The sequence below is a fragment of the Coregonus lavaretus genome (assembly GCF_964263955.1).
Source record: "Coregonus lavaretus genome assembly, chromosome: 9".
Lineage (NCBI taxonomy): Eukaryota > Metazoa > Chordata > Actinopteri > Salmoniformes > Salmonidae > Coregonus > Coregonus lavaretus.
The window spans coordinates 38,144,924-38,168,942 of record NC_139996.1 but is presented as its reverse complement, the minus strand read 5'-3'; the positions used below and the strand labels follow the sequence as shown (position 1 = coordinate 38,168,942).

The window sequence follows — 24,019 nt, the reverse complement described above, 5'->3', positions numbered from 1 at the left end:
GCCCCTCTGCTGTTCGTCTTCTGTTGCCCCGTACCCTCCGTATACATCCCACTTTTCATGTGTCTAGGATCAAACCCATGTCTCACAGCCCTTTGTCTCCTGTTTCCAGGCCCACCCCTCTCCCCCGTGTCATCGATGGCCAACCGGCGTACACGATAAGGCGTCTCCTGAAGGTTCGACCTCGGGGCAGGGGATTCCAGTACCTGGTTGACTTGGAGGGCTATGACCCGGAGGAGAGGTGCTGGGTCCCCACTAGGGACATCCTGGACCCAGGCCTCATCGCTGACTTTCAACGCCGGCACCCCAGTCAACCAGGTATGCGCCCAGGTAGGACGCCAGGTGGCGCCCCTAGTGGGGGGGTACTGTCACACCTTGATCTGTTTCACCTGTCTTTGTGATTGTCTCCAGCCCCCTCCAGGTGTCGCCCATCTTCCCAATTATCCCCAGTGTATTTATACCTGTGTTCTCTGTCTGCCCTGACCCTGAACCTGCCTGCCGTTCTGTACCTTATCACACCACCCTGGAATATTGACCTCTGCCTGCCTTGACCCTGAGACTGCCTGCTGTTCTGTACCTTTTGGACTCTGATCTGGATTACTGACCTCTGCCTCCCCTTGACTTGTCGTTTGCCTGCCCCCCTGTCTTTGTAATACACTTTTGTTACTTCGACACTGTCTGCATCTGGGTCTTCTCCTGAAACGTGATACAGTTCAAACCTTGCTTACATTTGTATATAATCACATCCTGTATCTCTCTATTATGCGTGGGAATACTTTGGAACAGATTTCCAAAATTAAAATTAATTGGAGCTGATTTTCTGGTGTTTTTACAGCCTTTTAAGTCCAACAATTAAAAATGTATTTTTGGCTCAAAAAACTTGGGGCCAAATTCGTCCCGGTGTCCACCAGTTGAGGAACCCTACCCTAGACAGTGGCGATAAAAAGCAATCTTTGGAGAATTGTAAGGTGATTATTGAGTAATAAGTGTCCTTGCAGCAATATTTCAAGAAAATCACTGATAGATAAATGTCAATGAGGGGAGGCAACCAAGAGCAATTTCCCCTGAACTTTGGTTAGAGACTGAAGTAGGGCACCTACAGTATTTGTTAATGTGTATGCATCAGTGGAGGCCCCTCAGAGGAGAAAGGGAGGATCATCCTCCTCAGTGAATTTCATAAAAATCTAAATAGTGAAACATAAAAAAAGTTATCCTTTTTAGATAACCTATACTAAATAATTAATTAAAACACACTGTTTTGCAATGAAGGTCTACAGTTGCCTCAACAGCATTCTCTGGTGTAGCACCATGGTGTAGCAGGAGGACATCTAGTTTCCGTCCTCCTCTTGGTTCATTGACTGGTACAAAATCTAGGAGGATCATGGCTCTCACCCCCTTCCATAAACTTTCACAGTAATTATGACAACTTCCGGAGGACGTCCTCCAACTATCAGAGATCTTGCAGCATGAACTGACATGTTGTCCACCCAATCAAAGTATCAGAGAATGAATCTAGTACTGAAAGCATAAGCTACAGCTAGCACTGCAGTGCATAAAATGTGGTGAGTAGTTGACTCAAAGAGAGAGAAAGACAAGCTAGCAAATGCACCTAGCTAGTTTAGCCTACTCAAACAGAGAGGGATGCTATGTTAGCTAGCTGGCTATGACTATCCAACACTGGAAGTCTTCCAAATTAATTTATTGCCACCAGGGCCCGCTGGTGTAACTGCTAAACTGTTTGCTGTACACTGTACTGTATGATTGTAGCGTGTTTACTAACGTGTTAGTTCTAGTAGCTATGTTGGCTATAAATGAGCTAATATGCTGACAACGATGTAGGCTGTGTGTAGCGGTTAGCGGTTATGGTATGAAGGTTTGGCTTGGAAAGGTTTTTTCGCCTGGTCACAGACAGCTGTTGTGTTATGCAAAGAAGTCCACAAGTAAAGGGAAAAGGTGAGAGAAGGAGATCGCGTAGATGCGATAAGGAATTATACAACGAGCAAAGTGATCATGCTGTTTGAATGTGGCTGCTATGAAAGTGAACTGTGTTTGTGGGTGATCAGGGGTGTATTCAGAATTATTAAACGGAAGAAAATACCTGAATTTGTCCAATAGAAACTCTCATTTGCAACTGTTACCCTTATGATTACAAACCCTAGATCAGCTAGATGCAGGCAAGAGTGTGCAAGACGGTACTGAATGTGTCACTCTGTCACCTTGATTACTCAAATATTTATCTCGACCTGTGCACCTTGTAAACTTTGTAGGCTAGGTTGTGGCAACCTCATGATGGGTATAGGGACATTTTGAGTATTATGTAGTAGCCTAAACCTATCAATGTTACATTGAGCTGGGTGAATGGAATATGAATGACTGTCATCCAATATGCTGTAATATAAATAAAATCGTCCTCCCTCATCTTAAACGGCACAGACCGCCGCTGGTGTGAGTGTATCTTTGTATGGTTCTGCTAATTGTTCTTTAGTGTACATGTGGAATGATTCAAATATGTTCTTATGTTAATAAATAACTGCTGTATGTATACAGTACCAGTGATATCACACACCACATTTCATATGCTGTGGTTTGCCAACATTTGCATGGTATTTGCTCTGTAAGCACATATGCATAGATTGCACAGTGTGCACAGTATTATCAGTAGACACACTCACACACACTTTATAATTTAGGGATGCAAATATCTCTATAAATTCAAAATTGTTAAAAGACTGTGGCCTCACATACGTTCCTTTATATAGTAGAACATTATGAAAGCAATTTTCTGTTCCCTAAACTATACACACCACATAATCCAATTCCATTATAAACAAAAACCTTTCAAAAGTGGTAACATAAATGGTAAAGGTTCTGATTATTATATATATAATGTATATATCCAGGACCCTGCATTTTCAATCACAGTATTATTCCAGTTGCTACAGATGTGGGATCTTAATTCGAGACAGTTTTCTACAGCAGGAAAATAATCCTACAGCAACAGGAAATGTGAATAATTATGTGGATCATAATCAATGGACATTTTTGTAGAGGTTGATATATTTTTCGAAAGGGAAAATCAAGTCTGAAATTTCAAAGTGTAAATTACAAACTTCAGAAGCCTTTTTAAACCTCAAATACACTACAAGTTTAACATTTTCTGCATACAGGAATGCTCTCTGCAACAGGGTGATCAAATTAAGATTCTACATCTGTAGGAGCCGATTGGATTGATGGGATTCCCAGTTTACAGTCACAGTTCATGTTGTCACAGGGCTGCACATCAAGACGGAACAGACAGCTAATGCTCTCACAACATTATGGGTCATATGTGTGTACAGGAACAGTACTAGGACAGACAGGTCAAGGAAAGCTGTGTGACTGACTCACAAGGTTGTCAAAGAAATCACTCATTCTGCAGAGAGGGACAGATTCAGTGAGAGTACAGCGACACAGCGGAGGTGGACTTTTTCTGGTGCTCTCCATCTCTCTTTCCCGTGAGAAGCATACTGATTGTAAGCATCGGCTACATGAATGCCCGGCATGAATAATAAACAATGTCATTTCAGCAGCTGAGGAGGGTTCCTAAACGGGGGGCACGAAATAGAAAAAAAGGTGATGAAGGCTGAGCCATTGCAACACTGATATGATGATTTGTGATACAATATTCATTAATGTATGTGCAACTCATACGCTGTATGTGGACAGAGAACAAGGACACACAATGTGTTAGTGGTATCACGAGTGAGGAACAGACGGTCAGTGTGCCAAGATAGATTGGGGGCCACTGGTGCTAATCTTAGGATGGGTGCGTGATGGAATGGCCTGGATAGGGTGCCACACGACACCAAGGAGGCACATGATATGGTGGTGGATGAGTGACAATCAATAATGGTTAGCAGCTGGGTACGATAAAAGTAGATTGGAAGAGCAGTATATAAACTGAGAGATATTCCATGGAAATCATTCATATGACAAGAGGCTAAGCACGTAGTCACTGTTTGTGAATCCATTATTAAAACCATTAAATAATGATTGAATCAAATATCCATCTGTGTAACATACTCTCTTGCATTCTGAACTTCTCCATACCAGAAACTCATCATAACAAACACGGACCATGGCAAAAGCTGGAAGAGGAGAGAGATAGAGAGAAAAAAAATGAACAAAATAATGTCACATACGCCGAATACAACGTGTGTAGACTTTACCGTGAAATGCTTGCTTATGAGCCCTGCCCAACGATGCAGAGTTTTAAAATAATAAGAAAAAGAAAATATTGTAACGAGGAATAAAATAAAATACACAAGAATGGAGCTATATACAGGGAGTACCAGTACCAGATCAATGTACATGGTATTTGAGGTAGATATGTACATGAAGGCAGAATAAAGTCACTAGGCATCAGAATAGATAATAATAAGTGTAAAATAAAGAACAGAGTAGCAACAGCAAATGATGAGTGTAAAAGTGTGTGTGTATATGTGTGTATATACATTTACATTTTAGTCATTTAGCAGACGCTCTTATCCAGAGCGACTTACAGTTAGTGAGTGCATACATTTTCATACTATATGTGTGTGCGTGTGTGAGTGTGTGTTTGTGTTGTGTGTTATGTGTGTGTGTGCGTATGCAGTGTATGTGAATGTGTGTGTATTTTGTGTGGGAGTGTCAATGTAGTGTGTGTGAGTGAGTGTGTATATAGTGTGCATATATGGTCTAGTGAGTGTGTGCAGGATCAGTGCAAGTGCAGATAGTCCGGGCAACCATTAATGAACTATTTAGAAGTTTTATGGCTATTTAGCAGTCTCATGGCTTGGGGGTAGAAGCTGTCTCGGAGCCTATTGGTCTGAAAGCCGATGCTCCGGTACCGTTTGCAGGACATTAGCGGAGTGAACAGTCTATGGCTTGGGTGGCTGGAGTCGTTGGCAATTTCTCGGGCCTTCCTCTGCAACCGCCTGGTATAGAGGTCCTGGATGGCAGGGAGCTCGGCCCCAGTGATGTACTGGGCTGTCCGCACCACCCTCTGTAGCGCTTTGTGGTCAAGGCCGGTGCATTTGCCATACCAAGCAGTGATGCAGACAGTCAAGATGCTCTCGATGGTGCATCTGTAGAACTTTTTGAGGATCTGAGGGCCCATGCCAAATCTTTTCAACCTCCTGAGGGGGAAGAGGCGCTGCCATGCCCTCTTCACGACAGTGTGGGTGTGTGTGGACCATGTTAAGTCCTTAGTGATGTGGACGCCAAGGAACTTGAAGCTCTCGACACGCTCCACTACAGCACCGTCGATGTGGATGGGGGCGTGCTCTCCCCTCTTTCTCCTATAGTCCACAACCAGCTCCTTGGTTTTACTGATGTTGAGGGAGAGGTTGTTGCCCTGGCACCACACTGCTAAGTTTCTGACCTCCTCCCTGTAGGCTGTCTCATCAGAGAGAGAGATAGAGAGATAAGGAGAGAGAGAGATCGAGAGAGAGAAAGGGAGAGAGAAAGAGAGAGAGAACACCTCCAAAGAATGCCCTGTCGGGGCTGGTGGGGAGGGGGGTTCATTCCTGGAAGTCACTGTGAAAGTGACATTTCAGTATGAAGACACACGGCATAGGGTTGAGAAGATTTAATGAGTGACTTTTTGGTCTCCCTCCACTACTGGAGGGAATAACCTTTACAATTTACCTGTGACAATGATCCTTCAAGATACTGTATATTGGGTGTCCTCTCATATCAAGGGATAAAAAAGATGGACTTCAAGAAATCCAGACAGCAACCTTACATTCTGCCACACATAGCAGGAGACACATGAAATGAACCTTAGATTTCAAAAACAGGTTGGGCAAAGCTAGTTGAAACACAGAGAGCTTGGGTATTGATTTCATTGTCTTTTATCTTGAACAGTTGAGAGATCATTTTCATCCATGTTAGGAGAAAGGCCTTGAATAAACAACTGATAGTAAGACCCTCTGTATGTGTTTATAGTCAGTGTTTGACTTGGACTGAAATAGGTGCCGGTACTCATTTTGGGTGCCGGTACTGTTTATATTTAGGTGCAGGAGCTCCACATTACAGGAACAGGAGCTCAAGCAGTAGAACATTTGAGGTGCCGATACTCAGCTCTGGTGAGTTCCTGCCAAGTCAAGCACTGTTTATAGCAATGCACTGTGGGTCAAAGAACATTCAGGTCCAGGAGAAAACAAATATTTGTACAAATATCTAGTAATGTAGAATTGCATGGTGAAATCCAAATGGTCAAATTGGATTTAAACCCAATACAATAACATAAATAACATATAGCTCAAATGAAATGATGGATGATTTACTGTAGCCCACAATACAATATATATGTATCATTCCCAGCCAGTCATTCCCAGCCTGCCAGGAGTTAGCTATTTCTGTTCCTGTTGAACTGAGCTCCTGCTGCACTGAGCTAGCCTGATGACTCACACTAAATTCTTCCGCTGCTCTGTAGTTCGCTGCATACTTTAGTCTGAGACTGCCATCATTGAAGTTGTTTGTTGTGCGGAGAGGCACGAGGGGCATTGTACAAAACAAAGTCATCAGCGATTGGATCGTATCAAAGCCATTGACAAATTATTTTGAAACCACCGCTTTACCAACGTGTGTTCTGGCTCTGGCCCAACCCATCGGTTTCTGGACCAATCATACGGCCCTGAATGTGTTCACATTCGGTGAAGGGTTGGGGAGGTACTCAGATCCAGACTCATTGCGGAGAAGAAACTAATATCCGTGGGCGTGGCGTAGCGTTTGGCTGGAGCAAGGAGTCTGGGTAGCCAGGCAAGCACTGAGCTGATTTATGGGCTGATTTAGATGGAATGCTTGTGACACAAAGCATAGGGAGCCTGCTCCCACACTGCTCCTGGGCTGGCCCACTTGACCGTGATGTGAATGACCGCTCTGGAAATCTGGGGGATTTCTCTACATAAAACCCAGCGCAGCGTGAAAGACATTGTCCACTAAGCACAAGGAGAGCTGTAATAAAACACTACAGCAATTCTCAATTCTGCTTCCCACTTCGCTCTCTATAACGGGGTGCATAGATCTAAGATGCCAAGATGACTCTGTAGAACCTATGCCCCAGCTCTGTAACCCGGTCCTTGCAGCTCCAGAGGTGGACTTATACAGTATAGTGTGTCTGTGGCCTTCTTCATCCATCATCCTTTATAATGAGAGCCCCATTAGCATGTCCATCTGCTCTGTTTGAGACAGTGGACAGTGAAAGGTGGGTATTTTAATGACTGTCCTTCCCATTATCACATGAAGAGGTGATAATGCAGTTACACTGCACAGGACACTGTTATGCATTCTAGTCAAGACCAGCTTCTCTGAATCATGTAAAATATGATAAAGAGATGCACGCACACACACACACTCACACACACTCTCTCTCACACACACACTCACACACACTCTCTCTCACACACACACTCACACACACTCTCTCTCTCACACACACACACACGCACACACACACTAACACACTCTCTCTCACACACACACTCACACACACTCTCTCTCACACACACACTCACACACACTCTCTCTCACACACACACTCACACACACTCTCGCTCTCTCTCACACACACACGCACACGCACACACACACTAACACACTCTCTCTCTCACACACACACTCACACACTCACACACTCACTCAAACAGTTTTCTTCCTGTTTTTCCCCACACTCATTAACTTTCATGTGTACCCACTCACACGAAAATGTACATACATACATACATACATACAGACAAACATACACAAGAACAGTGATGAATATGTCAAAAGACATGGGTCTGCTGTACTGTAGTGTGTGATTGACAGCTGAGATGACAGACTGGTGAGTCCAGGTAGTAGACTGCTATTCAATTTCTTCCTCACTGTTTACTCTGGGAAATTGGGAAATAACAGCGCTGTCACACTCAAGAAGTCTTGCCTTTATTATGGAAATCAACAACACTTCGCTAGCGGTGCCACTCAGCCCATGCATATAGTCCCCAAACCACCTCCCCTTCCCTCACTCTTTACACAAACCACTGCACTTTTCACCAACCTGAAATTGGGTTCATTCAGAATATGTACACAGCTACTGAAGAGTGTATACATATTGAAAGATAGAATGGAATAAATGCATCTGCTTGGAGGCCCAGCCTAGCTTACAAACCACATATATACATTATGAACAGACACAGCAACCATAACATGGTGGAACTGTGTTCAGCCGTGTGTGAAGCAGCCCAGGCACTGTACTTTAGCTGAACTAGGGTTGAGTCCCAAATGGCACCCTATTCCCTTTATAGTGCACTTATTTTGACCAGGGCCATGGTCAAAAGGAGTGCACTATAAAGGGAATAGGGTGCTATTTGAAACGCATCCTGGGACTAGGATATCACTGCAGCGGGAGTACACTACTTCCTGGAGAGGAGGGGTAAATTATGTATGTTAGGATAATGTATGCCTGGGTTGGGACATGGACTGTGCTAGAGAGGTTTGAGGGCCCCATGTCGAATGGGACGCCTGCATATTCACAATCAGGATTACAGTAGAAATGGCTGTGGTGATGGTCTCTAGCTTGTGCTAAACTGAACTCCACATGCTTTGGTAAATATGTGGCCTAGTCAATCTGAATATCTCACTGTCGAAGGAAGATCAGTCAGTAAGAGGGAGAGTCAGAGGGCGGTGAACTGTGAACAAAGCAGTCCGCCAAAGATAATTGAGGGGGAGAATCCACACGAAGAGGGGATGTGATGTACTGTATATTCTCATCTGTGTTTAACAGTAACAGACTCCTAGAGAGAGAGAGAGAGAGAGAGAGAGAGAGAGAGAGAGAGAGAGAGAGAGAGAGAGAGAGAGAGAGAGAGTGACAGAGTTAACAGTAACACTACTCACATGTAGCGCAGGTGGGGGTTCTGGGCGAAGGCTCTGGCCTGGATACCACGCAGGTTGCCGTTCATGATAGTTCTGGAAAAGACACACAGTTTCACAGACATGTAATATATGTTACTGTAAGATAATTACACACAGGCATGAGATAGTGTACATGTACACCAGGGAAAAAAGGGAAAAAAACAGATTCCCTTGAGGTTACTATTGTTGATACTGAAAGATATATCCTCCTTTGTTTTTTTGTTTGTTTTTGTTTTGTTTTGTTTTTTAGGGGGTAGATCAGCTTTAATATTGCAGATAGATTGTAACTTCCATCAATGTAATTGTCTGCATTACTTCCAATCCCCCATATTTTCTTTTTCTTGCAATATATATATATATATATATATATATATATATATATATATATATATATATATATATATACACTGCTCAAAAAAATATAAAGGGAACACTAAAATAACACATCCTAGATCTGAATGAATGAAATAATCTTATTAAATTCTTTTTTCTTTATATAGTTGAATGTGCTGACAACAAAATCACACAAAAATTATCAATGGAAATCAAATTTATCAACCCATGGAGGTCTGGATTTGGAGTCACACTCAAAATTAAAGTGGAAAACCACAATACAGGCTGATCCAACTTTGATGTAATGTCCTTAAAACAAGTCAAAATGAGGCTCAGTAGTGTGTGTGGCCTCCACGTGCCTGTATGACCTCCCTACAACGCCTGGGCATGCTCCTGATGAGGTGGCGGATGGTCTCCTGAGGGATCTCCTCCCAGACCTGGACTAAAGCATTCGCCAACTCCTGGACAGTCTGTGGTGCAACGTGGCGTTGGTGGATGGAGCGAGACATGATGTCCCAGATGTGCTCAATTGGATTCAGGTCTGGGGAACGGGCGGTCCATAGCATCAATGCCTTCCTCTTGCAGGAACTGCTGACACACTCCAGCCACATGAGGTCTAGCATTGTCTTGCATTAGGAGGACCGCACCAGCATATGGTCTCACAAGGGGTCTGAGGATCTCATCTCGGTACCTAATGGCAGTCAAGCTACCTCTGGCGAGCACATGGAGGGCTGTGAGGCCCCCCAAAGAAATGTCACCCCACACCATGACTGACCCACCGCCAAACCGGTCATGCTGGAGGATGTTGCAGGCAGCAGAACGTTCTCCACGGCGTCTCCAGACTCTGTCACGTCTGTCACATGTGCTCAGTGTGAACCTGCTTTCATCTGTGAAGAGCACAGGGCGCCAGGGGCGAATTTGCCAATCTTGGTGTTCTCTGGCAAATGCCAAACGTCCTGCACGGTGTTGGGCTGTAAGCACAACCCCCACCTGTGGACGTCGGGCCCTCATACCACCCTCATGGAGTCTGTTTCTGACCGTTTGAGCAGACACATGCACATTTGTGGCCTGCTGGAGGTCATTTTGCAGGGCTCTGGCAGTGCTCCTCCTGCTCCTCCTTGCACAAAGGCGGAGGTAGCGGTCCTGCTGCTGGGTTGTTGCCCTCCTACGGCCTCCTCCACGTCTTCTGATGTACTGGCCTGTCTCCTGGTAGCGCCTCCATGCTCTGGACACTACGCTGACAGACACAGCAAACCTTCTTGCCACAGCTCGCATTGATGTGCCATCCTGGATGAGCTGCACTACCTGAGCCACTTGTGTGGGTTGTAGACTCCGTCTCATGCTACCACTAGAGTGAAAGCACCGCCAGCATTCAAAAGTGACCAAAACATCAGCCAGGAAGCATAGGAACTGAGAAGTGGTCTGTGGTCACCACCTGCAGAACCACTCCTTTATTGGGGGTGTCTTGCTAATTGCCTATAATTTCCACCTGTTGTCTATTCCATTTGCACAACAACATGTGAAATTTATTGTCAATCAGTGTTGCTTCCTAAGTGGACAGTTTGATTTCACAGAAGTGTGATTGACTTGTGTCACGACCGTCTTGAAAGGGAGCAGACCAAAGCGCAGCGCGTTGAGTGAACATGATGACTTTAATTGATAAAGCACGTAAATACAAAACAAAAGACGATAGTGAAGTCCAACAGTGACTATGACTGAAACGGAACAAAAACCCACAACCACAAGGTGAAAACACACAGTATAAATATGGCTCCCAATCAGAGATAACGAGCCGACAGCTGACACTCGTTACCTCCGATTGGGAGTCACTGACCAAACACGGAAACAAAACCAAAACCAAACACAACAAATGAACACACCCTAACCCAACACAACCAAATGAATACACCCTGGCTCAAACAACACAGTCCCGGAGCCAGAGTGTGACAGTACCCCCCCCTAAAGGCGCGGACTGCGACCGCGCCTCAATACGGGCTAAACAAGGGAGGGCTGGGCGGGCATACCTCCTCGGCGGTGGTTCTGGCTCCGGTCGTGGTCCCCACCCCACCATAGTCACTACCCGCTTTCGTAGCCTCCTCCAACTGACCCCCACCGGATTAAGGGGCAGCACCGGACTAAGAGGCAGCACCGGACTAAGGGGCAGCACCGGACTAAGAGGCAGCACCGGACTAAGGGGCAGCACCGGACTAAGGGGCAGCACCAGGATAAGGGGCAGCAACAGACTAAGGGGCAGCACCGGACTAAGGGGCAGCACCGGACTGAATGGCGGATCCTGGCTGGCTGGCTCTGGCGGATCCTGGCTGGCGGAAGGCTCTGGCTGATCCTGTCTGGCGGAAGGCTCTGGCTGATCCTGTCTGGCGGAAGGCTCTGGCTGATCCTGTCTGGCGGAAGGCTCTGGCTGATCCTGTCTGGCGGAAGGCTCTGGCTGATCCTGTCTGGCGGAAGGCTCTAGCGGCTCCGGTCTGGCGGACGGCTCTGAAGGCTCATGGCAGACGGGCGGCTTATGCAGCGCTTGGCAGACGGACAGTTCAGACGGCGTTGGGCAGACAGGCAGTTCAGGCGCCGTTGGGCAGACGGGCAGTTCAAGCGCCGTTGGGCAGACGGGCAGTTCAGGCGCCGTTGGGCAGACGGGCAGTTCAAGCGCCGTTGGGCAGACGGCAGACTCTGGCCGGGCGACGCGCACCGTAGACTTGGTGCGGGTGGCAGGAACAGGCCGGACCGGGCTGGCGACGCGCACCGTAGTCTTGGTGCGGGTGGCAGGAACAGGCCGGGTCGGGCTGGCGACGCGCACCGTAGACTTGGTGCGGGTGGCAGGAACAGGCCGGACCGGGCTGGCGACGCGCACCGTAGACTTGGTGCGGGTGGCAGGAACAGGCCGGACCGGGCTGGCGACGCGCACCGTAGACCTGGTGCGGGTGGCAGGAACAGGCCGGACCGGGCTGGCGACGCACACCGTAGACTTGGCGTGGGTGGCAGGAACAGGCCGGACCGGGCTGGCGACGCGCACCGTAGACTTGGTACGTGGAGCAGGAACCGGCCGGGCTGGACTGGCGACGCACACCGTGGGTCTGGTACGTGGCGCAGGAACAGGTCGGGCTGGACTGGCGACGCACACCGTGGACTTGGTGCGGGGAGCAGGACTATGCCGGACCGGGCTGTGGAGACGGATAGGAGGCCTGGAGTGAACAGCGGCCACCACCCGTCCTGGCTGAATGCCTACCCTCACACACTCTGTGTGAGGCATCCGCACAGGACGTACAGGGCGGTGTACCCCTGGCCTGGTGGCCTCCTGGATTCGCCCCATCTTTGCCTCCGTCGTCCATGCCGTGTGCTTGATGCGTGGAGTCGGAACAGGTCGGGCTGGGCTGGCCACGCACACCGTAGGCTTTCTACGTGGAACAGGAACCGGCCGGGCTGGACTGGCGACGCACACCGTGGGCTTGATGCGTGGAGTAGGAACAGGCCGGTCCGTACTGGGAACACACACCACTGGCCTTAACCGGGGATCAGGAACGGGCCGGTCCGGACTGGTAACACACCTCAGTCTCTCACGCCGTGCCTCAACTGCTTCCCTCCCTCTATTCGCCAATGGCTCCCGTAATCCGGTAGCCTTCTCTCCACATCTCCCTGTGGCAGCCTCCTGCTGCCCAGCCGCCCAAGCCATGTGCCCCCCCCCAAAAACTTTTTGGGGTTGCCTCACGTCCTTCCAACGATGACCCTGCTGACGCCGTTGCTCCTCTCTCGCCAGGGCCTTGATCTTCCCCCAAGGTCCCTTGCCCCCGAGCATGTCCTCCCAGGACCACGATTTGCCCACCTGGGCCATCGCCAGCCTCTCGATCTCCTTACCAGGCGCCTCCTCCCATGTCCAGTCTCTTTGCTCCCGGACACGCTGCTTGGTCCTTTTATGGTGGGTTTTTCTGTCACGACCGTCTTGAAAGGGAGCAGACCAAAGCGCAGCGCGTTGAGTGAACATGATGACTTTAATTGATAAAGCACGTAAATACAAAACAAAAGACGATAGTGAAGTCCAACAGTGACTATGACTGAAACGGAACAAAAACCCACAACCACAAGGTGAAAACACACAGTATAAATATGGCTCCCAATCAGAGATAACGAGCCGACAGCTGACACTCGTTACCTCCGATTGGGAGTCACTGACCAAACACGGAAACAAAACCAAAACCAAACACAACAAATGAACACACCCTAACCCAACACAACCAAATGAATACACCCTGGCTCAAACAACACAGTCCCGGAGCCAGAGTGTGACAACTTGGAGTTACATTGTGTTGTTTAAGTGTTCCCTTTATTTTTTTGAGCAGTGTATATATATATATATATATATATATATATATATATATATATATATATACATATATATATATATACAGTGAGGGAAAAAAGTATTTGATCCCCTGCTGATTTTGTACGTTTGCCCACTGACAAAGAAATGATCAGTCTATAATTTTAATGGTAGGTTTATTTGAACAGTGAGAGACAGAATAACAACAAAGAAATCCAGAAAAACGCATGTCAAAAATTTTATAAATTGATTTGCATTTTAATGAGGGAAATAAGTATTTGACCCCTCTGCAAAACATGATTTAGTACTTGGTGGCAAAACCCTTGTTGGCAATCACAGAGGTCAGACGTTTCTTGTAGTTGGCCACCAGGTTTGCACACATCTCAGGAGGGATTTTGTCCCACTCCTCTTTGCAGATCTTCTCCAAGTCATTAAGGTTTCGAGGCTGACGTTTGGCAACTCAAACCTTCAGCTCCTTCCACAGAGTTTCTATGGGATTAAGGTCTGGAGACTGGCTAGGCCACTGCAGGACCTTAATGTGCTTCTTCTTGAGCCACTCCTTTGTTGCCTTGGCCGTGTGTTTTGGGTCATTGTCATGCTGGAATACCCATCTACGACCCATTTTCAATGCCCTGGCTGAGGGAAGGAGGTTCTCACCCAAGATTTGATGGTACATGGCCCCGTCCATCGTCCCTTTGATGTGGTGAAGTTGTCCTGTCCCCTTAGCAGAAAAACACCCCCAAAGCATAATGTTTCCACCTCCATGTTTGACGATGGGGATGGTGTTCTTGGGGTCATAGGCAGCATTCCTCCTCCTCCAAACACGGCGAGTTGAGTTGATGCCAAAGAGCTCCATTTTGGCCTCATCTGACCACAACACTTTCACCCAGTTCTCCTCTGAATCATTCAGATGTTCATTGGCAAACTTCAGACGGGCATGTATATGTGCTTTCTTGAGCAGGGGGACCTTGCGGGCGCTGCAGGATTTCAGTCCTTCACTGCGTAGTGTGTTACCAATTGTTTTTTTGGTGACTATGGTCCCAGTTGCCTTGAGATCATTGACAAGATCCTCCCGTGTAGTTCTGGGCTGATTCCTCACCGTTCTCATGATCATTGCAACTCCACGAGGTGAGATCTTGCATGGAGCCCCAGGCCGAGGGAGATTGACAGTTATTTTGTGTTTCTTCCATTAGCGAATAATCGCACCAACTGTTGTCACCTTCTCACCAAGCTGCTTGGCGATGGTCTTGTAGCCCATTCCAGCCTTGTGTAGGTCTACAATCTTGTCCCTGACATCCTTGGAGAGCTCTTTGGTCTTGGCCATGGTGGAGAGTTTGGAATCTGATTGATTGATTGCTTCTGTGGACAGGTGTCTTTTATACAGGTAACAAGCTGAGATTAGGAGCACTCCCTTTAAGAGTGTGCTCCTAATCTCAGCTCGTTACCTGTATAAAAGACACCTGGGAGACAGAAATCTTTCTGATTGAGAGGGGGTCAAATACTTATTTCCCTCATTAAATGTATTAGTCCCATCCTTCAGCTCCATTCAACACCTCCCATCAATCTCTTAACACCATCCATATTGGATTTCTATTTGCCATATATTTTTCAACTGTACTGTGATGTTTTACTAAAGTTCTGAACCTTTCTATTCTCATTGTTTCTACAGATCTTAAATTGAAAATAAACATTTTTGCTAAAAGTATTATTATATTATTGATCGATTGACTATGACTTTTCAGATCACCCAGTAGTGCTATCTGCAGGTTTAGCTCCAGGTAAATATTGCCATCCTTTAGCCATTCCTGGACCTGTGTCCAAAAACAAGCTACAAATGGACAGTACCAAAACAAATGATCTAATGATTCTGTCTCTTCGCAGCAAAATTTGCAGAGCTGGGAAGATTGTATCCCCTATATAAATAACATTCTATTGGTAACAAGAATTTTATATAATAATTTAAATTGAAAAACTCTAAGTTTTGAATCCAGCGTCGTTTTGCGTATCAATTCATAAACACTATGCCATGGAATCGGTACGTCAAAAATCTCTTCCCAACTATTTTGCAATCTATATGGGACGGCTGTCAATCCTTTGGTCCTTAAATGAAACTGGTATACTTTTTTATTTATCACAATTTTCTTTAACCAATTATATTCTTTAATGCAAGGCCGACAGACAAGTTCCTTACCTTTTCCCCCTTCCTTTTCCATTTTTGCGGTAATGCTGCAATTATTTGGTTGTAATTTTGGGTAGAGCAGACATTTCCATATGTTTTTGTTAGCTGCATGTGTGACATAACTCCAACAGTCCTACCGATATTATCATTTAAGTCATTTAGCAGACGCTCTTATCCAGAGCAACTTACAGTTAGTGAATACATATATATATTTTTTCATACTGGCCCCCCGTGGGAATCGAACCCACAACCCTGGCGTTGCAAACACCATGCTCTATCAACTGAGCTACATCCCTGTCGGCCATTCCCTCCCCTACCCTGGGCCAATTGTGTGCCGCCCATGAGTCTCCCGGTCGCGGCCGGCTGCGACAGAGCCTGGATTCGAACCAGGATCTAGTGGCACAGTTAGCACTGCGATGCAGTGCCTTAGACCACTGCGCCACTCAGGAGTATAGAGTATTTACAAAGATTATACCTTTTTTTATCAATTAGTATATTTGAGTTTAACAATAATATTTGTTGCATTATTTGTTCTGTCGTTTCTGGAGGATTAAATTGAAATTGCAACCAACTTTCTATGGCTTGTTTTATAAATAGTGATATTTGGGAGATTATTTCCTTTTCAAATAACTTAAAGTGAGAGGTTGTAATCTGAATAAAGGGAAAAAGGCCATTCTTGAACATTGGGTGAGACAATCTTACTAATTTGCTAGAGAACCAGTTCGGATTTAAGTATAACTTTTGTATGACTGAAGCTTTTAGTGATAGGTCTAATGCTTTAATATTTAATAATTTATGTACTCCGAATTCATATTCATTATATAAATAGGCCCGTTTAATTTTGTCTGGCTTGCCGTTCCAAATAAAATGGAATATATTTTTCTCATATAATTTTAAAAACTGTTCGCTAGGCGTAGGCAAGACCATAAGCAATTAGATAAACTGGGATGATACTATATCCTCCTTTGTTTACAGATAAAAGAAGCATAAGGGAAAATAAAATGCTATTCTATAATTAAAACCACCAACACAGTCCTGAGAGTGTGTCCATGGTAACCAGGTTTGTGCAGTGTTTTTTGGCTTCACTCACACTAAGGAGTAGGCACACAGGTTGCACAAACGTCACAGAAACCGCAATTGTCTGTTCATTGGTTGGAGATATGTTCTCATAAATTCCTCATTTACAGTTAAAAATGGGCTGTGATAGCAGTGCAAGGGAAGCATGTGAGGGAGTTTCTTTTACTTTTGTCTCTTTAACTGAATTTGACAGCGGCCAAGCTAACCAGTCAGACTGCGGGCCCGCAACTGGCAGCGTTTGGGGTAAATAGGGAAGCATTCTAAAAGTAATCTAGTCTCCCCTACTCCTCTCCCTCCTCATGGGGCATCATTACGGTCAGGATAGTATCAAGAGCCTGCATCTTCTCTCTCTCTCCTCGGCTAGCTTCACAAGGAGCTAAGATCAATTATGTATATTGAATCCATTTTTATCATAGGCATCTGCAAGCTGTTTATTTGCTCTGAACACGTGTCTCTTTTCATTAGAATCCATCTGAGAGAATGATTACATCAGAACAGTCCTGATGGCATCATACTGTGTAGCTAACACTGATGTGTAACTGTAACACTGGGTGTATGGTAAGCAAAATGGACATGTTAAGACATGTATTCCGCCATATTGAATTTGGCTTAAACAAGGGCAGCCCAGTGGGGAATACAGTGTGGTCAAGGTCAGACACATCAGGACCTGGGAGTGAAGACAGCCAGCGCAGGCGTGTCACATGTCCCCCTGTTGCTTGTACTCAAATATTAATATTAATCATCGAGGTGGGCTGGCTGAGGCTCTAAGGCCCATGAGGCTGACCCAGCGTGGACCAGAGTAGATCCTGCTCCGGCACTGCCTGGGCTGCCCACTCCCTGGTGAGTCATCCAAATCACCTGGCCCTGAACTGCTGTAGAGGAGACGGAGGGGAGGTAACGGAGGTGAGGTAGCGGAGGGGAGGGAGGGAGGCAGCAGAGGAGCCAAGGCCCACTCCAGGTGAGCCTGATGCTAATGAGAGGAGCTAATAGGACTAGTGGTTAGACTGGAGGACACTAGGGGAGACTGGGGGAGGCTGGGGGAGACTGTGGGAGACTAGTAGATGCTCAGGCAGAGTAGGGGGATGGAGAGAGACTGGGGGCCGAGTGAGACTGGAGGAGTCTGGGGAGACTGGAGGAGACTGGAGGAGACTGGAGGAGCATGGAGGAGGCTTGGGAGACTGGAGGAACCTGGAGGAGACTGGGGGTTGGGCTAGACTGGGGGCCGGGCGAGACTGAAGGAGACTGGAGGAGACTGGAGGAGCCTGGGGAGACTGGAGGAGACTGGGGAGAATGGAGGAGACTGGAGGAAACTCGGGAGACTGGAGGAGGCTGGGGAGACTGGTGAGACTAGAGGAGGCTGGAGGAGAATGGGGAGACTGGAGGAGACTAGGGAGAATGGAGAAGACTAAGGAGACTGGAGGAGCCTGGGAGACTGGTGGAGCCTGGAGGAGACTGGGGAGACTGGAGGAGGCTGGAGGAGACTGGAGGAGCCTGGGAGACTGGTGGAGACTGGAGGAAACTGGGGAGACCAGAGGACGCTGGGAGAATGGAGGAGTCTGGTGGAGACTGAAGGAGCCTGGGGAGACAGGAGGAGACTGGAGGAGACTGGAGAGACTGGAGAAGGCTGGAGGAGCCTGGAGGACACTGGGGAGACTGGAGGAGACTAGGGAGAATGGAGAAGACTGGGGAGACTGGAGGAGCCTGGAGGAGACTGGGGAGCCTGGAGGAGACTGGGAATAATGGATGAGACTGGAGGAAACAGGGGAGACTGGAGGAGACTGGGTAGACTGGAGGAGACTGGAAGAGACTGGGGGCTGGAGGAGACAGGAAGAGACTGGAGGAGACTGGGCACTGGAGGAGACTGGAGGAGACTGGGGAGACTGGAGGAGATTGGGGGCCGGGCGAGGCTGGGGGCCGGGCGAGACTGGAGGAGACTGGAGGAGGCTGGAGGAGAATGGGGAGACTGGAGGAGACTGGTGGCTGGAGGAGACTGGAGGAGACTGGAGAGACTGGAGGAGACCGGGGAGACTGGGAGACTGGAGGAAACTGGGGAGACCAGTGGAGACTGGGGAGAATGGATGAGTCTGGTGGAGACTGAAGGAGCCTGGGGAGACTGGAGGAGACTGGAGGAGACTGGAGGAGACTGGAGGAGACTGGAGAGACTGGAGGACGCTGGAGGAGCCTGGAGGACACAGGGGAGACTGAGGGAGACTAGGGAGAATGGAGAAGACTGGGGAGACTGGAGGAGACTGGAGGAGCCTGGGGAGACTGGAGGAGACTGGGGAGAATGGATGAGACTGGAGGAAACAGGGGAGACTGGAGGAGACTGGATATACTGGAGGAGACTGGAGGAGACTGGAAGAGACTGGGGGCTGGAGGAGACTGGAAGAGATTGGAGGAGACTGGGAATTGGAGGAGACTGGAGGAGACTGGGGAGACTGGAGGAGATTGGGGGCTGGGCGAGACTGGGGGCCAGGGAGACTGGAGGAGACTGGAGGAGCCTGGGAAGACTAGGGAGACTGGAGGAGAATGGGTAGACTGGAGGAGACTGGAAGAGACGGGGGAGAATGGAGGAGACTGGGTGCCGGGAAAGACTGGAGGAGACTGGAGAGAATGGAAGAGACTGGAGGAGCCTGGTAAGAGTGGAGGAGACTGGAGGAGACTGGTAAGAGTGGAGGAGACTGGAGGAGACTGGAGGAGCATGGAGGAGACCGGAGGAACCTAGAGGAGACTAGAGGAGAGTAAAGGAGACTGGGGAGACTGGAGGAGTCTGGAGAAGGCTTGGGAGACTGGAGGAACCTGGAGGAGACTGGGGGTTGGGCTAGACTGGGGGCCGGGCGAGACTGAAGGAGACTGGAGGAGACTGGAGGAGCCTGGGGAGACTGGAGGAGACAGGGGAGAATTGAGGAGACTGGAGGAAACTCGGGAGACTGGAGTAGGCTGGGGAGACTGGTGAGACTGGAGGAGGCTGGAGGAGAATGGGGAGACTGGAGGAGACTGGAGGAGACTGGTGGCTGGAGGAGACTGGAGGAGTCTGAGGAGACTGGAGGACGCTGGGGAGACTGGGGAGACTGGAGGACACTGGGGAGACCAGAGGACGCTGGGAGAATGGAGGAGTCTGGTGGAGACTGAAGGAGCCTGGAGAGACTGGAGGAGACTGGAGGAGACTGGAGAGACTGGAGGAGGCTGGAGGAGCCTGGAGGACACTGGGGAGACTGGAGGAGACTGGGGAGACTGGAGGAGACTGGGGAGAATGGATGAGACTGGAGGAAACAGGGGAGACTGGAGGAGAATGGATAGATTGGAGGAGACTGGAGGAGACTGGAAGAGACTGGAGGAGACTGGGAACTGGAGGAGACTGGAGGAGACTGGGGAGACTGGAGGAGATTGGGGGCCGGGCGAGACTGGGGGCCAGGGAGACTGGAGGAGACTGGAGGAGCCTGGGAAGACTAGGGAGAAAGGAGGACTGGAGGAGTATGGGGAGACTGGAGGAGCCTGGAGAAGACTGTGGAGACAGGAGGAGACTGGGTGCCGGGCACGACTGGAGGAGACTGGAGAGAATGGAAGAGACTGGAGGAGACTGGTAAGAGTGGAGGAGACTGGAGGAGACTGGTAAGAGTGGAGGAGACTGGAGGAGACTGGGAGCTGGAGGAGACTGGATGAGACTGGGGACTGGAGGAGACCGGGGAGACTGGAGGAGTCTGGAGGAGACTGGAGGAGACTGGGGAGACTGGAGGAGACTGGAGGAGACTCGGGGCCGGGCGAGACTGGAGGAGACTGGGAGAGCCTGGAGGAGACTGGAGGAGACTGGGGTGGACTAGGGAAAGATGGATGAGCTACTAAGAGAGGCTGGAAAAGAGGGGAGGCGGAGGGGCCCGGGGAGACTGGGAAAGAGACTACAGGATACCATCTCCATCCCAGAGGGGAGTCTTGCCCACAGTTCCAGAGGGACCAGGATGGCTGAGGGTGGGCAGTGGGCATGGGGGGAAGGAATCAGCATGGCAGGGAGGAAGGAGTCTTATCACACCATTTGGCTGATGCCAGGGGGTTTAGGGAAAGGAAAGGGAAAGGGGACGTAATTAAATGTCCTGGCTGCTATTCCAGCGTTATTTGATCAGTGTAAAATGGGCCGTAGGGAGGCCCTGTTGTTTGAGGCAGGCTGCAGTGCATTACAATAAACATGCCTGCAAAATAAGCCACTGCTAGTGGTCAATAGTACTGATGAAGTATGTGTGCCCACCAGACCAGGTGCCATGTCACCGTGTGTTGGGTTAGGTGGGTCATTGCATAACATTAAATATGTCTTGCATATACAGATGTAGGATCTTTATTTGAGCAAATTTCATACAGCAGGAAAATAATTCTGCAGCACCAGGACATTTGAATTATTATGTAGATTATAATTAATGGACATCTCATTCCAAAATCATGGGCGTTAATATGGAGTTGGGCATTGATGTTGGGCGATTAGGCCTGGCTCACAGTCGACATTCCAATTCATCCCAAAGGTGTTCGATGCAGGCCAGTCAAGTTCTTCCACACCGATCTCAATAAACCATTTCTGTATGGACCTCACTTTGTGCAAGGGGGCATTATCATGCTGAAACAGGAAAGGGCCTTCCCCAAACTGTTGCCACAAAGTTGGAAGCACAGAATCGTCTACAATGTCATTGAATGCTGTAGCGTTAACATTTCCCTTCACTGAAAAACAGTCCTAGACCCTTATTCCTCCTCCGCCAAACTTTATAGTTGGCCCTATGCATTGGGGCAGGTAGGGTTTTCCTGGCATCCGCCAAACCCAGATTAGTCTGTCGGTCTGCCAGACAGTGAAGCGTGATTCATCACTCCAGAGAACGCATTTAAACGGCGGCAAACTTTACACCACTCATGGTGATCTTAGGCTTGTGTGTGGCTGCTCGGCCATGGAAACCCATTTCATGAAGCTCCCGAAGAAACAGTTATTGTGCTGACCTTTCTTCCAGTGGCAGTTTGGAACTCGGTAGTGAGTGTTGCAACGGAGGCAGACGATCTTTACATGCTATGCGCTTCAACACTCGGGGGTCCCGTTCTGTGAGCTTGTGTGGCCTACTACTTCACGAATGAGCCGTTGTTGCTCCTAGACGTTTCCACTTCACAATAACAGCACTTACAGTTGACCGGGGCAGCTCTAGCAGGGCAGAAATTTAACGAACTGACTTGTTGGAAAGGTGGTATCCTATGACAGTGCCACATTGAAAGTCACTGAGCTCTTCAGTACGGGCCATTGTACTGCCAATGTTTGTCTTTGGAGATTGCATGGCTGTGTGCTCGATTTTATACACCTGTCAGCAACGGGTGTGGCTGAAATAGCCGAATCCACTAATTTGAAGTGGTGTCCACATACAGTTCAGTTAGGGCAAATCATGTCTGAAATTTCAAAGTGGAAACTAAAAACTTTAGAATCCTTTTTAAAACTCAAATGCACTATAAGTTTGCATTTTCTGCAGTGCAGGAAAATTCTCAGCAACAAAAGAGTGATCAAATTAAGATCCTACATCTGTAGCATGTTTAGGTCAGGATGACACAGCCCATGGTCTCACAGCCATATGGTATGCTTTCATGGCTAGAGCAACAGTGAGCTCTGCAGAAAACACACATCAGTGGTTTATTAATGAGATGTGTTTCTCCCCAAGTTGACACTCACAGTCTCTGAAGTCCAGTGTACAGCTCCATGTCCACATCCTTCAGGGTCTGCAGGCCAGTCCAGTTCTCAATGTGTCTGAGACATAGGGAAAGAACAGAAGACAGTCAGTAAAAGCAACTTTAAATATGTTTGTTCTGTCGGTTTATTACATTTTAGTCATTTAGCAGACGCTCTTATCCAGAGCGACTTACATGAGCAATTAGGGTTAAGTGCCTTGCTCAAGGGCACATCGACAGATTTTTCATCTAGTCGGCTCAGGGATTAGAACCAGCGACCTTTCGGTTACTGGCACAACGCTCTTAACCACTAAGCTACCTGTCTTTGGTTATCCCTCGTAGTTGGAAGGTGTACAATTCAGTTCAGTTGTGAACTTCATGTTTTTAGTCAGTCCCATCTGAGGACACTACAAGACAAAACTGAAAATTAATAGTAGTCTAGTCAAGATATGTGGGATACACTGTCTGGTAGATGTTCCCCAGTACGAGCACATTCACATGATTTACTGCTGGCTTAAATTATCTACAATGCAATTACATCCTTCGTAATGAGGGGACGTTTAATGAAAGCGAAATGCTGGAGGTCCCCGGAGTGTCTCCACAACACTGAGCTAAAATCACTCTTGGTGCTCCATGCTGACTATTGCTGCTCTTGAACTGTACTAAAACTGACACTCAGCATTATTCTGGTAAGAGACTTCCTTAAGAGGTGCGTGTTACCTTTGGGTCTGGTGAAATTGCAATACCCTATTGTTTATATATCGTGGGCACTTAGCTTTGTAAGACTCCAAATGAGTTCACATTTTAAAGATTCACCACAGAGCCATGTCTCTAATTCGATCTATCGCTTACTTCTCTCACTTCAAACTCTCTCTTCCATTATCTCACTCACCTGTTCAATCGCTCTGGCTTTCATCCTGTCTTTTTACACACACTCTTTTTAATTCGTTTTTACACATACACATTTTCACACAACAAGCACACCTGAGCACACGCATCCACCAGCACTCAAGCAGCTCAACAACATGCATTGCTGATCTCTGAGCCCAGGAAATTACATCCAGCCTCCATCTGCTACTAGCATCAGGTTTTGAAATTGGCTTAAAATATTTACATCAGCCATACAAATTTAACTGGGCCCATCTCCCCCTCTGGTCTGTTTATAATCAGTGAAGCGTTCCCTTGGTTCAGAGCAGGAAGACCATCCTAATCTCCCTGCTTCTCTTTCCATGTGATGTGTACATGTGGAACGACATCCTGGGCAGCTGCTGAGTAATGCTTTAGAACTCACCCTGATTGGTTAGCATGCATGAGCAGGCTCATGAATATGAGACAGATCTGATGGCAGGTGAGATGTGAAATCTTGTCCAGGTGGCAGGGAGGTTATGTGCACAGCCGGGGCCACATGATGCTAACGCTGGACCTGTGTATACTGGACAGTATAGCTGACCTGAGACTGTAATCTGATGTGGGTGATCTGCACTGAAAATGTGCATGTGTACTAGATGTAG

The 24,019-nt window shown here is 47.7% G+C and overlaps 1 protein-coding gene across 1 annotated transcript in view; it reads right to left on the bottom strand.

Moving 5' to 3' along the window:
- LOC311134779 (NT-3 growth factor receptor-like) overlaps positions 1 to 24,019 on the bottom strand; it is a gene marked incomplete at both ends in the record, with an annotated part of 273,109 nt that overhangs the window by 217,474 nt on the left and 31,616 nt on the right. The window contains 2 exons of the mRNA XM_084168563.1: positions 8,893 to 8,964; positions 22,513 to 22,587. Coding sequence (XP_084024689.1) covers positions 8,893 to 8,964; positions 22,513 to 22,587 — 147 coding nt within the window. The remainder of the gene's footprint in view (positions 1 to 8,892; positions 8,965 to 22,512; positions 22,588 to 24,019) is intronic.